We start from the raw sequence: 15,906 nt of genomic DNA on the forward strand, positions 1-15,906 counted from the left end.
TGTGTGTGTTGTTGCTTTTAATCTTTTTGAGAGGGTAGGAAGCTGCTGAAGGAAAGAAAAGCTTGATTGGCTAACTTATTTAAACCTGTAAACCCAGAAGAGTCCAGGCATTTTATATCTTCACAGAATTCAGAGGAAGCATTCAGTGTCTTCGTCGATAAGAAGGAATCATTTGCTACAGTTTAGTGGTGTGACAGAATCGCTTGCTATACCAGGTCAAGTGTACTACTGAATAGGATCTAGCATGCATTTTGAGTATTTTAGCCATCTATTAATTTCTCTCAACTTGATTGGATAATATTTGATACCACCTTTTATAGGCTCAAGAATACCATTCATTGTACGTCCCTGCTATTTTCCAAAGTGCTGTTTGGATAGAGAATGAGTACTGAATGCTGATTTTTAAAAACACCATTGTGCATCATTGGAAATGTATTTATCTTAAAAGTATATCATGATTTAATTCAAAATTTCGATATTCTGACACCGAGGATAACAGTGCATTAATAGAAGGTTCTTCTGTTTGCTTTTAATGGCACGTGGAGTATCACTCCTTTCAAAAATTAAATTGTCCAGAACAGACTTGTTTATGCACCAGGCAAATTAGAGCACGGCACAGACAAATTTGGTCTTCTTAAAAATTAGTACTGTTCGGTACCTCTAAATCAAGTAGGCATCCTCTGTGTTGATACATGAAGGTGTCGGATATATACTTCTCCCCCGCAGAGCATGTGTGAAAAGTCTTAAATTACCGTTTTACACATTTCTAATGAGAAAGAACTCTGTGACTGATGTATTATTTCTCGAGTGCCGATTTTGCTGTGTTTCCTGAACACGTTTGCTCATGTTTCTTTATATAAGTACCAACATTTCATGTATATCTCTTCATTTAAATATTCTTTATTTTTATGGAAGTAAGTTATGCATGTAGTTTAAAGCTGTAGTTCTCAAATCTTTCCATGTATCAGAAACATTCGGGTCCTTCTCAAAACTATCTCTCCTTGGGCCCCAGCTCGTGTGATCCTGCATCGCTTGAGCTGAGGTGGATCTTGGGTGTCATTGCAATTCCAGTGTGGGTCAAGGTGGGGACCCTCAGTCAGCAAGTTCCCACACATATTACCAAAAAGGCCTGCCCTCACTTGCCTTCTTCCAGAGGCCACCAGTTACATCTTTGTAGCTGATTATTCGGGTGTTTAGCCATCATTTTTCTAAATAACATGCTCGTATTGATATTTCTTGATTGTTCAGTTTTAGGCATTATGTCTTACTATCTCAATCTGGAACAGAAATTCAGCTCTTTCCTCTTGCTATCCCCAGCTCACAGTTATACCTTTTACCTTGACTTCTAACATGATTTTGATTCACTGAATATTTGGTGCTTATATTATAATGACTAGAAAATGTGTTTAAAATCCAAGCTGTATAGTAAACTTTTTCTTTCCTGTGCAACTTCCTGCTTTCCCTGGAGCAAACAATTACGTAACGTTGTTCCTTGTTTTTGTCTGAACGTCGCATTGATTCAGTCCCCAATCTGCACACCAGTCGCCTACTTCTTTCAGAGTCTTCAGATATGTCTGTCTCTTAATTTTTCTCTTGGTGCCGAATTATTCCCCACTCCCAGAGCCTCTGAATGGTGCCCTTCACGGAGACCTCATCCCAAACCTCATTTCATTATTATCTTGGGAAGTCTTCATCTCTTCTCTGTTTCCCAAATCCCCGTCTGTCTTCCTCTTAGACGCCCATTTCATTTGCTTTCATTTTGTTGCAGCATCTCCAGAAGCTACTTCCTAGGACGGGTAAACAGGAGGTAAAATATTTGAGGTCTTGAGTGTCTTCAGTTCTTCTTTAATTTACCCTCATGCTTGAATGATTAGATCAGAAATTATTTCCCTTCAGAATTTGGAAGGGTTTGTTGTATTGCTTTCTAGCTTGCAGGATTTCCTAAGTGGTAGAAAAGCGTTCTCATTCTTGATTCTTTTATGTGACCTGTTTTCAATCTTAGGAAACTCTGGAAACATCTAGGATCATCAGTTTGAGCTCCGGTGAAAACTCCATTAAGAAGTTTTCAACTTCTTAAATAGGATGCCCTGGTCTGGGTTTGCTTATTCATGCAGCTTGGCATGTACATCACGAGTGCTTTCAACATGGAAACTCCATCTATTTTCTTGAGTTGTCCCATTGATTTCCTCTCCCCATTTTCTCTTTTCTATCTTTTGGGACCTTGGAACCATCTGTCACTCCTATATTGGACCTTATAGTCTAGTACTCCGATTGTCTTGCCCTTTATTTTCCATCTCCTGCTCTTTTTGCTCTTTAGGTAATTCCATTGCCTTTATCTTCTAACCTGTTAGACTTCTCATTTGTTTTTTGGATGTTTTTTCATAAAGATACAGATTTGTGTGTGTTTATAAGACGTATGTGCATGTACATATATAATCATCTTGGTTGACATACCTTCTCTAACCTTTGAAAATATCAATGATCATTGTAAAGTTCTCCCTGCATGGTATCTTTTCCTCTATGTTGATTTGTTTCTCTTTGGTTTTGTCTATATATTTCATGATAGAGACTTTCCTCAGGGTATCGTAATGTTTGTTTGCTCAGATTTAAGAGAGGAAGCTAGCACAATGATTGTTATCTCTGAGGTTGTACATAGAGCTTGTCACACTGAGATGCTTGGTGCGATGATCTAGTTGGACCACTTAGCTGGGTAATCTCTGATGTCAGTATCTTCAGGTCTTTCTTCGTGGTCTTGTCATTTTCACCAGAGCAGGTTCAGTTCTTCAGCTTAGAATGTGAGGATCTGACTATCAGCACTATGCTTTGTTTTTGCTAAAGTCTGTATGTGTGTTTATGTTTATATATTCATGGATCTTTATGTCTCCACTGCCTTACACTTAAAATATTCTTGGTAATATGTGTTGAATGATTAAATGAAGGTATGCACTATTATCTTTATTCTGTAGATGAGGAACCTTTGCCTATGGAGTTTAAGTATTTTGCCTAATTGATTCCAGCAGCCATTCTCATTTCAAAGCCCAAACTCTCTCAACACTTAGCGAAAGAGGAGTTTTGCATGCTAGTCCAAGCGTCATTTCGGAAGACAGTGATTGAAATGCCAAGATGTGTAACATGTATGGTAGGAGTAAGGTAAACCCCTCGGTCATTCTGGGCAGTGACTTTTAGTTCTTTTAGTTCTTGTAGTTCTTTTAGTTCTGCTTTCTTTTCTTTGGGAGAAGAAAACCCTTTGAATATTTAAATATTTGTGACAGAACTGGATCTCTGCCAACAAACATGAATTATGCATTTGTCAAAACAGTGATATTTGGGCACCTATGTGGCTCAGTTGGTTAAGTGACTGCCTTCAGCTCAAGTCATGATCCCAGAGTCTCAGGATAAAGTCCTGCATCAGGCTCCCAACTCCATGGGGAGTTTGGTTCTCCCTTTGACCTTCTCCCCTCTCGCGCTCTCTCTCACTCAAATGGATAAATAAAATTTCTTAACAAACAAACAAACAGTGATATTTATATAAACAGCCCCATCCTAAAGTATTTGACTAATGGCTGCAGATTGCTGCAGTCTGTTAAGACATTCACCTGCCTAACCAGAGCGTGTAAGAGCTCTTCTGCCAGTCAGCCACACTCATTCCATTTCTTTTTTTTTTTTTTTTAAGATTTTATTTATTTATTTGTCAGAGACAGAGGGAGAGAGAGCAAGTGAATACAGGCAGACAGAGAGGCAGGCAGAGGCAGAGGGAGAAGCAGGCTCCCTGCCAAGCAAGGATCCTGATGCGGGACTTGATCCCAGTACCCTGGGATCATGACCTGAGCTGAAGGCAGCTGCTTAACCAACTGAGCCACCCAGGCGTCCCTCATTCCATTTCTTCTTTACTACTTTGAAAGATAGTCTCTCTTTCCTTTTTTTTTTTTTTTTTTTTTTTGGTGATCTACAATTATATTGTGGTATGTCTACATTTTATTTCTTTATACTTAACCTATTGGGATTTGTTGGATTTCTTGAATTATACGTTGGAGTTTTTCATTATTGCTGGAAAATTCTCAGCCATTATTTCTTCAGACATTGGTGGTACCCTGGCATCTCTCTCACCCCCTTCTGGAACTCATCATACATTCATATTCATTAGCACAGCCTTCTTGCTGTGTCTTCCACATCTCTTAACTTCTCTTCTACATTTTTCTGTCTTTTTGTGTAACATGTTGACATTTGGATAATTTCTTTGTTCTGTCTTTCAGTTCAAAAATTCTTTCTTTAGCTGTGATTAACTTTCTTCTAAACCGATTTATTGAGTTTTATATTGGTTATGTCTTATTTCTAAAAGTTCTGTTTGGTTCCTTTAAAATAACCCGTTACCTTTTTATAGTTTCCTCTTTTCTGTTTTTGAGTTTGTTCTTTATTTCTTTAAACTTAATAAGCATACTTATTTATTATTTATTATCTATCTGATAATTCTTATACCTGAAATCTGCTTTTGCTGCCAAAAGACACCCTTTGGTATTTTTGTGTTCTTGAATGCTTGATGACATTTGACCAGTTTCTTCTCATTATCCTTAAAACGATTTGTGGGAAATTCACTGAGCCCTAGAATGAAGATACTTTCATCCAGAGATAGTGTGTATCTGCTTTGGCGAGACACCTGGAGACATGACTGTGTTGGGACCATGTTTTTAGGATTATCTTCATGGTATGAATTTGAGCTGCAAACATGAGAGGGGGAGCTTATAATTACAACCCTCAGGCACTGTGGTGTTTTTGTTTGTCTCTGCTCTGTTCACTACTGAGAAAATTTTCCTTGCAGACACCTTGAGGAGTAGTCATGGGGAAAGGAAGGTACAAAAGTTTGGTTTTGGTTCATCTTTACATGAAAGGTATAACCCTTTAGGATTCCAATTTAACAGGGCCGGGTTCTTACCAGACTCCCATCTTAGACAGACCCTGCTCTCAGGGATCCTTTTCTTTGGATTAGATCTTTAAAACCTAACTTCAAGTTGTTCAATTGCCTCAGTGCAAAAGAGGTCTGGAGTCAGCTGATTTTCTCAGTTTCTTCTGCTGGTTTTTCCACATCTTTGTAAGCTCCTGTCAGTGGAATGTCCCTGGCCTCTGTCTTAGTGCTCTTCTTTTCCAGCTACAACTCATTCACTTGATGCCCTTATTTAGTTTCATGACTTTAATTATGATCTCTGCTCTGACAGTTTCTAAACCTGTCTCCAGCTCTGACCACTCGCTGTTACTGCAGACTCAAATATAATCTACCTACTCCATATCTCTGGTAATTTTAATAGAGATTGCAAATTTCACATGCCCAAGACAGAATCCCTGGACCTCTTCCATCTCCAGCTTTCCCCAGAGCAGTTAATGATTTTCAACTTCTATAGTTGCACCAGCCAAATCCTTGGTTTCATATTTGCCTCCTTTTCCCCTCATACCCCACTTCCATTTCAGGCAGTCCTCTTGGCTGTAACAGATACATCCAGATTCTTACCATCTCTGCTCCCCTCACCCTGGCTGATGCTGTTGCTGTTTCTGCCCTGAACTATTGCAGCAGCTCCCTGCCTTCTGCCCTTGTTCTCCTGTGGAGTGTGCCTGTACGTCAGATCATGTCCCTTCTCTACTCAAAATCTCCAGAGGCTGCTCATCTCACTCAGAGTAAAGGCTTCATGTTATCTGCCCTCACATGCCCCCTCTTCCCCTCGGAGGCACTTCTGAGCTTTTCTCTTGCCAATCTTCCTAGCAGTTCTCTTCACCCACATTGACCTTGCTGTGCCTCTAACATACATGGCTGTCAGCTGCTTAGGATCTTTGAGTCTCTTCCCTCTGCCTTGAGTCCTCTTCCAAAGACACCCACTTTGTTCTTCAGGTGTTTGACAGGTTGAAGTTTCTCAATAGGGTCTTCCCTAGTTGCCCTATTTAAAATCATATGCCTCTTTTATTTTTTATCCACCTCTCTTTATTTTTTCCTTAACGATCATGACAATTAGCTTCTGTGTAGTGTCATACACTATTTTAGGCACTTTACAAACATTAACACATTTAATCCTCAGTAACCAATGTGTTATTTTTATTATTCCCATTTTACTGATAAGAAAACCAAGGCAGGGGCACCTGGGTGGCTCAGTTGGTTAAGCGTCTGCCTTCAGCTCAGGTCTTGATTCCAGGGTCCTGGAATCTAGCCCCACTTTGGGCTCCCTGATCAGTGGAGAGCCTGCTTCTCTCTCTCTGTTCTCTGCCCCTCCCCACCACTCAAATTCTCTCTCTCAAAAAAATGAATCAAAAATCTTAAAAAAGGGGCACCTGGGTGGCTCAGGGGGTTAAAGCTTCTGCCTTCAGCTCAGGTCATGATCCCAGAGTCCTGGGATCGAGCCCCTCATCGGGCCCTCTGCTTGGCAGGGAGCCTGCTTCCCCCTCTTTCTCTCTGCCTGCATCTCTGCCTACTTGTGATCTCTGTCTGTCAAACAAATAAATCTTTAAAAAAAAAAAAAAGAGAGAGAGAGAGAGAAAGAAAAAGAAAATCAAGGCACAGAAAGGTTAAGTAATTGCCCCAGGTCACACAACTAGTAAGTGGCTGAGTTGGGATTTAAACAATCTGATTGTAAAGTCTGTGCTGCTAACCATACTCTGTGCTTTTTCCATATGTAATATGCATTAGTCACCTTATATATTACATAACTGCTTTGTTTACTGTGGGTCTCTACCTGCCACCTCCACCCGCATCTAAATGCCAGCTCCAGGAAAACAGATTGCTGGGGTTTTTTTATCTGTTTTGTTTATTGCTATATTCCTACCACCTAGAACAGTGTCTAGTCGGTAGGATCAAGGAGTATTTGTTGAAGAAAAGAGATCTTTAAAAATGGTACTATGTACTATTTTGAAGTTTTAAAGATGTTTTAAAGTACCCATTAAATAGATAATTTCCTGGGAGAAAAAAATCTAATCACTGTAAGAAGGAAATCAGAAAAACCCAGTCAGGGTATGAAATAGAGGGAAATGATCGAAGTTATCTCATTTTCCCCTACAAGAAAGATTAGCCCTTTGGAGTTCACCTGTAAATGCTTTTAAACTTTTGGAATCAAATATACAGTTCCAGAGCAATGAAAATCAAAACTTTATATTCAATAGCAATTAGGTCACAAGACACTTACATGACCTTGATCATGTCCTTGTTTTTTTCTGTATCTCTTTTCCATTCTCTGTAAAATATGTTGGCAATACTGATCTTACAGTATTGTTAAGATTACAGGTTATGATTTACGAAGCCTAGGATAATCCCTGAAAAGTAGTATTAGTACTCAGTAAATGATAGAAATTATTATGGTAATGACAATTTTAAGACACAAATAACACACACAAAAGAAAACCCTACCCCAATATTGTATACTATACAGATAGGATCAGTAAGAAGAATCACATGCTTAACTCGGGGGTCATTTTGTACCCATTCTTTTAAAATAATAATTCATTTTATAAATAAATTTAGTACCCATTCTTTTTTTTTTTTTTTTTAACACTTATTCATTTATTTTAGAGAAAGAGAGCAAGTGAGGGGAGGGGCATAGGGAAAGAATCCTCAAGCAGACTCCCTGCTGGGTGTGGAGCTCTACTCTGGGGCTCAGTCCCAGGAACCCGAGATCATGGCCTGAGCCAAAATCAAGGGTTGGACACTTAATCAACTAAGCCACGAAGGTGCCCTGAGTACACATTCTTTTTTTTTTTTTTAAGAATTATTTATTCATTTTAGAGAGAGAATGTGGTGGTGAGGGGGGTGAAGGGAGGGGAAGACAGACACCCCTGTTGAGCATGGAGCCCCACCTGAGGCTCCATCCCATGACCCTGAGATCACAACCTTGCCAAAACCAAGAGTCAGACACTTAACTGACTGTACCACCCAGACATCCCCCCAGTACTCATTCTTTTTTTTTTTTTTTTTTTTTTTTTTTAAGATTTTGTTTGACAGAGAGAGACACAGTGAGAGAGGGAACAGAACCAGGGGGAGTGGGAGAGGGAGAAGCAGGCTTCCTGCTGAGCAGGGAGCCCAATGTGGGGCTCGATCCCAGGACCCTTGGATCACAGCCTGAGCCAAAAGCAGATGCCCAGCAACCAAGCCACCCAGGCACCCTCCTCCCCAGTACCCATTTTTTTTTTTTATTAAAGATTTTTATTTATTTGACAGACAGACCACAAGTAGGCAGAGAGGCAGGCAGAAAGAGAGAGGAGGAGGAGGCAGGCTCCCTGCGGAGCAGAGAGCCCGATGTGAGGCTCGATCCCAGGACCCTGGGATCATGACCTGAGCCGAAGGCAGAGGCTTTAACCACTGAGCCACCCAGGCACCCCCCCAGTACCCATTCTTAATTAAAAAAAAAAACAAAACAAAACTAAAAAACTCAGCTTATGATGAAAAGGTACTATACTACGTCGCCAATTTTGGACTCTGAGTGAGAAACATTAAAAGTATTCTCAGTTAAAATAAGCAAGAAAAAGAGAGTGCCTGCTATCATCCTTGTGATTGATCTTGTTTTAGTCCTGACCAGAATTGTTTAACATTCCCAAAATAATGCAATGAAAAAGGTTGTCCAGACTAGCAAGAAGTGTAAATATTGAAAAGAGAGAGGGGTGCCTGGGTGTTTCAGTCATTTAAGCCTGTGCCTTTGGCTCAGGTCATGATCCCAGGGTCCTGGGATTGAGCCCCAAGTTGGGCTCCTTGCTCAGTGGGGAGCCTGCTTCTCCCTTTGCCTGCTGCTCCCCCTGCTTGTGCGCTCTCACTCTTTCTCTGTCAAATAAATTAATAAAATCTTTTAAAAAGCATTGAGGTGCACCTGGGTGGCTCATCCCTTAAGCGTCTGCCTTAATAGCAATAAACCATATAAGCCCTATATGGGGGCAATTATGAGACATTCCCAAAAACATGAAAATAAAGAAAATAAGATAATACCATGGGAGTTACACTATAAAATTGAATATCAAATGGGTTAGACCAGAGATGTGTAAGGTATCTTAAAGAAACTGTTTCCCAGACCTAAAATTTAAATATAATCTGATAGGAGGAAGTCAGAGGTCTCCAAGGTCAGCCCCACCCCCCACCGGCTCAGCGATTCATGAGAACTGGTAATTCTCAGCGTATAATCACACTCGCTACTAAGATTTAGCACAGTAAAGGATACAGAGCAAAATCTCAAAAGAAAAAGGCACATGAGATCAAGTCCAGAGAAAAGCAGGCACAAACTTCCAAGAGGCCTCTCCCAGTGAAGTCACAGAGGATGCACTCAGTTCTTCTGGCAGCAAGTGAGATGACATGGGTAACATGTCTACCAGTGAGGCTCCCTAGGGACTCGGTGCCCGGGGTTTTTGCTGGGGACTCATTGTGTAGGCACCCTCTGCCTGGCACATATTAAAGGCCATTCTCCCAGAAGAAAAGCAGGTGCTCAGCATAAACCATGTTGTTCATACAGTCCAGGTAAAGGAAACTGCTCTTACTCGTTCTGCTAATGGTGGGAACCCTCCTCAAATCTAAGTCCCCAGAAGCCAGCCTACTGCCAGTCTTGTAAGCAGGGTTTCAAAGTTTATAAGTAGACTTTCAAAAGATAGCAGTCAGGCTTGTTAAGCAACTGTCTCCACACAGTATTTAAAAAAAAAAAAGGAAGAAGAAGAAGAGAAAGGTTGATCAACAAGAGGAGCAAAGAAAAAGGAGACCTTGGAACATAAATAAGGCCATCTGCATCCCAGCACTACCCAAGAACAAGAACATTAAGAGGCCAAATATCCAGAAGGCCATTTTTCAGTGTAGCTAAATGGCTCAAGGCGCTTAATCTGAAAAATGGTCCTTAATATCATTCTACTTACTCCCTTTGTTTTGATTGCAAGAAATTGCAAATTTACTTGTTTAATTTTTTAATACTGATATGATATTCAGAAAGTCTCAAAATCAAAAATTTCCAAAAGGCTTATTATGATACCCCATAACCTTCCCAGTCTCAGTTCACTCAGTTTCTTTCTCTCCCTCTCTCTCTTTGGATAATGACTTTTGTTTGTTTATTGTTTATCCTTCTAGAATTTTTTAAAACATATATGTAAGCCAAAACAAATATATAGTCTTTAGTCTTCTTAGCTATATAAATGGCAATAACATGCTACATACAGCTGTTCTATAGCTTACTTTGTTTCCACTTAGTGAGAAATGTTGGAGGGGTGCCTGAGTGGCTCAGTCAGTTAAGCGTCCAACTCTTGATTTTGCCTCAGGTCATGGTCTGAGGGTCATGAGATCAAACCCCGCATTGGGCTCCATGCTGGGCATGGAGCCTGCTTAAGATTCTCTCTCTCTCTCCCTTAAAAAACAAACCAAAAAAATGTTGCAGATCTTTCCATATCCCTTCATAAAGAACTTCTTTGTTCTTTTATTTTTTTTTTAATAACTGCATAGTACTCCATCATATGGTTGTGCCAGAATTTATTTTACCAATCCCTTGTTGCTGGTTGTTTGGTTGTTTCTAATCTTTCCTGTTACTACCAGTGCTGCAAGGAGTAAATTCGGGCTTAATGTTATTCACAGGTTTGAGAATTTATTGGTAGTATAAATTTTTAGTTGTAGAATTCCTGCATTAATGGAATATAGATACTGTCATATTGTCTTCTAAAGAATTTGTTCCAGTTTATACTCCTACCATCTACATATGAGTATTTGTGTCCCCATATTCTTGCCAGTGGTATATATTCTCAAGCTTTTGGAAATTTTGCTAAACTGGTACGTTAAAAAGTGATATTATAACGTCTTTTCATGTATTTGAGCCAGTTGTATTCCCTTTTCTGTGAATTCCTTATTATCTTCCACTCATTTTTCTGTTGGATCAGTGGTCTGTTTCTTGTGGGTTTGGAGAAGCTCTTTCTATATTAAGGAGCTTAATCTTTGTAATGTGCCTTGCAAATATTTCCCCCAGTTAATCATTTTGCTTTTGATTTAGCTTATACTGTATTTTACTATGCATAAGCCTTTGATTTTGTAACTGGGTCTATTAATCATTTTAAAGTTTATTTATATATATTTTTAGTAATCTTTACATCCAACATTGGGCTTGAATTTTTGACCCTAAGGTCTAGTGTTGCTTGCTTTTCCAACTGAGCCAGCCAGGCATCCCATGGTCTATTAATCATAATAGTTAGGAAGATCTTCTAGATTATTTAAAAAAAAAAAAAAAAAAAAGCCTTTTTTCTTTCAGCACTTTTCTTTCTTAATTTTTTTACATTTAAATCTTTAATATATTTGGAATTATCCATGTGTGCTGCAAAGTATGGAGCCAACTTTTTTCTAGAGGGCTATCCAGTTTTTTCCCCTACTGGATAGCCATCTAACCATCAGATTTTCCCACTTTCTTCAGAATTTTATTTTGTTCATTTATTTTATGTAATCTCTACACCCAACATGTGACTCGAACTCATGACTCTGAGATCAAGAGTTGCACGTATGCCATGCTCTTGCAACTAAGCCAAATTTTTTTATGTCCTAATTTGACCTATCATCTTTATCATATATACTGAAGTCTTATCTGTTTTGGGGTCTAATTTTGGATTCTTTGTTCTCTTCCATCAGTCTTCTGCCTACTCTTAATGCCAGTGCCACGTATTTTTAGTTACTGAGGCTTTAAAGTATGTTTCAGTATCTCACGAGTCTAGTTCCCTCTCTTTGTTCTCTTTTTCAGAGCTTTCCTGGCTAATCTACTTTTCCCATATGAACTTTAGAATTATTTTTTTCAGTTGCAGGAAAAAATAGCTGTGGCCATTTTTATTGAGGTTGGTTCAAATTCCAATAAATTAGTGTAATAGTATCTTTAGAATGGGTTTCTCTCTAAGAGCATATTGTGTCTTTCCATCCTTTAGAGAATGGATATCCTTAGTCAAACAGTGCTCTAGTGTTTTATCAGCTTTAATCCTCACTGTACATTAACCTATTGACATTCTAGTTTTATACGTCATTCTGTTTGAGTAGTTAATTTGGTTCACAATGAGAAATGATTGCAGTCTTCTCTGCTCCCCAGTAAGTCAGGTTCTAGAGCCTTTGAGGCTGAGAGCCAGATTCTAGAGCTTGGAAAATCCACCCTTGTAAATATTGGTGTATATCGCCCTTTGGAGTGGTCGCTTGACAGACAGCCAGATGACCTCTCCCTATAACACTACAACTATTTACATGCCTTTATTTTAGAAGTCAATAGTTTATTTTTAGTAAACTTCACTATTTTAAGAAAGCTCATTACGCATGGTAGTTATACATGGATGGCAGTCTGTTCTGCTGTCACTGATGTTTCTGCATCTGCTTAGTAAAAGGGCCCTATATACACTAATGACATACTTTGGAAAATTACTTGAGTAACTATCTTTAGTCAAATTTTTAATGAAAGTTTTAAATTCTTGTATGTTACAGAATTTCACAAACTTATTTGGACAGCCACTAGTCTGCTTGCTTTCTCCTACAGCATATCCAAAAGCTTTACAAGGTATGTTGTCATTACCTGTTATATCCATAGGTTGCAAATAAACACAGTCTACATTTTGAATAATACGGGTCTTTGCCTCCCCACCTGTAATGATCACATGTGGTTTTATAGTGTTTAATGTGGCAGGTGTCGATCTGAAATAAACCCAGAAGTCTTGCCAACAGCTAGACTTCTTTAATATGCTATTAGGTCTTGAGATAAGGCTAAAAGAAATGGTAAATCGTCCCTAAGAAAAGGTGCTTTTTGCTCCCTTACTGCTAGGGGCCTCATGATCTGTGAATTTTTAGATTTGTTTTGCAGGTGTTTTTTTGTTTGGTTTGGTTTTGGTTTTGGTTTTGATGTGTGTGTCGCCCTTCATAGCAGCATGATTTCCTATATCTCTGGCTACATATTCTAGGCATCTTTTAAGACCATGTGATTTCCGATCTAGAAAACTTCTCAGCCTATGCCTAAGAGTTAGGATAACCTTACTGGCACAACTTAAAGGGTTTCTTTTATTCACATTTTTACCTTGTTGTATTTTTAAAGTAAAAGACCCTCTTTTCAGTGTGCTAGGGAGACACTGTGTCTGTGTTATGGCTGAGAAATGAGAAAGACTGTCTTTAATAATTTGTCCTTGATAAGCCAACATGTAAAATCTAGTTCGAACTCCCAGTCTTTACGCTAGGTAGAAACTAAACAAACCTTAACCGTGTTTTAGCAGTACTTGTCACTGTTTCACTATCTCCCTGACCGTGAATAGTGCTGATGTCTCTCTGGGAGATGGCATTTTACTGCTACTTCCCAGCCAGAAGTCCTGTCTGCTGACATAGTTTGACACAGGAAGTGATGGTCAGCATTTGAAAGCCTGAGAGAAGCTGGAGACTTTTCACCGTTGTTTTAAGGTAAGTTTTGCTATTTAACAGGGAAAAACACATAGAAATATTAAGTTCTTGTATCCAAAAGTCAAATTACTAAGGGATAGAACTTACCTTCAAACAACGGTAAAATTCTCCTGCTTTGAGGACTTTGTTAACCTGTTTCCTGTCATTTCTGGAGAAGTGTAACCCCTTCCAATTACTTAAAGAGTGCTTTTTGCTGTCACTGTGTCCTGTCAAGATGCAGCTTCATTTAAAATGGCATGATCTAATGGGTTAATACCAAGATTATTTGTTCCAAAAGGCTTTATTGTGTAGAGGGTAAAAACAGAGACTCTGGAGGCAAGCTGATGGAATTTGAATTTCGACTACCACCGACTAGCTATGTGACCTTGGGAAGTTACGTAGCCTTTCTGTAGTTTCTGTGCCTCAGTTTCCTATCAAATGGAGATAATAATAGTTCTCTTTGTTAAATAATTTTGGGTATACAGTAAGTATTCAATATGTGCTATCATTTTTTCAAAAGATTTTATTCATTTATTTGACAGAGAGACAGTGAGAGAGGGAACACAAGCAGGGGTAGTAGGAGAGGGAGAAACAGGCTTCCCAGCGAGCGGGGAGCCAGATGCGGGGCTCGATCTCAGGACCCTGGGATCACGACCTGAGCTGAAGGCAGATGCTTAATGACTGAGCCACCCAGGCGCCCCAACTATCATTTTTTAATGGTTATTGTTATTAATGCTTGTTATCACACTTAGTTGTAGTATACGTCCTTAACATTTTTTTAGTCAAGTATCATATCTTTATGCGAGAAAGCTTAGACCTCTAATCCCTTAAATATGGCCCGTGTGGGTACAAAGCTAGAAGATAACTAAGTATTTGGGATGTCTAATTAGGTTCTTGCACCTCTGGTATCCAAAGTCTCCAGTTCTCTCAGTCAAAGTGGAGTTGAAGGTTATATAGAATCATATGGCGCTGGGACATGGTTAACAAGACTGTTCTCGTAGAACAATAGCATTCGAGCCCAGACATAAGAGCTCTGTGACGAGAAAGTTTATGGAACTTTTTTTTTTAAGATTTTATTTATTTATTTCACAGACAGAGATCACAAGTAGGCAGAGAGGCAGGCAGAAAGAGAGGGGGAAGCAGGTTCCCCACTGAGCAGAGATCCTGATGCGGGTCTTGATCCCAGGACCCCAGGATCATGACCCAAGCCGAAGGCAGAGGCTTTAATCCACTGATCCACCCAGGCACCCCTGGAACATTTTTTTTTTTTAAGATTTTATTTTTAAGTAATCTTTTTTTTTTTTTTAAAGATTTTATTTATTTATGTATTTGACAGAGAGATCACAAGTAGGCAGAGAGGCACGCAGAGAGAGAGGCGGAAGCAGGCTCCCTGCTGAGCAGAGAGCCCAATGTGGGGCTCGATCCCAGGACCCTGGGATCATGACCTAAGCCGAAGGCAGAGGCTTTAACCCACTAAGCCACCCAGGCGCCCCTTAAGTAATCTTTATGCCCAACGTGGGGCTCAAACTCACAACCCCAAGATCAAGAGTCATGTGCTCTACCCACTGAGCCAGCCAGATGCCTCAGTTTATGGAACACTTAGAGAAATTAAAGTACATCTTGCTAGTGGAAGGATAGGGTGTGGGACTGTGTGACTGAATCATGAAAACCTTTCAGGATTTGAGAAGAGCTTTAACTGGAAGATAGTGGGGTGCCATCAAAAGATTGTGAACAGAAGAGTAGCATGGAAGAGCCGTTCATTCACCCTGTGGAGAATGGATTGTAGAGGAACACTGATGGAAACAGGGAGATAGTGGTGGCTCTGAAAGATACGAGCCCAGAGAGCCAGCAGGATTTGGTGATGGGTTGGATCTGAGAGAATAAGGGAGAAGAAGGAAGCAGAGGTGAACTTCTAGGTTTCTGGCTAAGTTACTGATGAAAATGGTGGTACTGGGTAAGAAGCAGATTTGTAGAGAACACAAGGGGGAAGAATTTCCTTTCCATTTCTGATATCTTGGGTTTGAGGTTACCCTTGAAACTTAGGTTGAATATTATAGTCTAGAGCAACTCTGTTCAATAGAAGATGATGTAAGTCACATGTAATTTTAAATTTTCAAGTAGCCACATTGAAAACAGCTTAACAGGTGAAATTAATGTTAATTTGCCTTTTTGTAGTGAGGCTTTGAAGTCCTACACATAGTTTACATTTTACATTTCACAGTGTACCTGGTCACAGTGGACCACTCATATTTTAAGTGTCTAGTAGCTCTTGTAGGGCAGTGCTGTTCTAGGCCTAACGAGCTCAGTCTAGGCCGTGGATAAGAGAACTGGGAGTCAGTAGGCATATAAGTGATACCTGAAATTATAGGAGTAGGTGAGATCAGCAATATATAGGGTCAAAGAAAGAAAAACTAATGTTTAAGGGATAAGCAAAGAAAGAGCAATGAACAAAAGGGAATGAAAAAGATTGCCAATTCTAATACTCATCTGAGAATTCTGTCATGAGCTGCCCAGGTATTTGTCATATCTGGGTAAAATTTGTTAGTTGG

The 15,906-nt window shown here is 39.5% G+C and overlaps 1 protein-coding gene across 1 annotated transcript in view; it reads left to right on the plus strand.

Annotated features, from left to right (window-relative positions):
* The window catches only part of SCAI (suppressor of cancer cell invasion), a 143,146-nt gene that overhangs the window by 108,147 nt on the left and 19,093 nt on the right, over positions 1-15,906 (plus strand). The window contains exon 15 of the mRNA XM_059410824.1: positions 12,422-12,494. Coding sequence (XP_059266807.1) covers positions 12,422-12,494 — 73 coding nt within the window. The remainder of the gene's footprint in view (positions 1-12,421; positions 12,495-15,906) is intronic.

This window comes from Mustela nigripes, chromosome 9, assembly GCF_022355385.1.
Source record: "Mustela nigripes isolate SB6536 chromosome 9, MUSNIG.SB6536, whole genome shotgun sequence".
NCBI lineage: Eukaryota > Metazoa > Chordata > Mammalia > Carnivora > Mustelidae > Mustela > Mustela nigripes.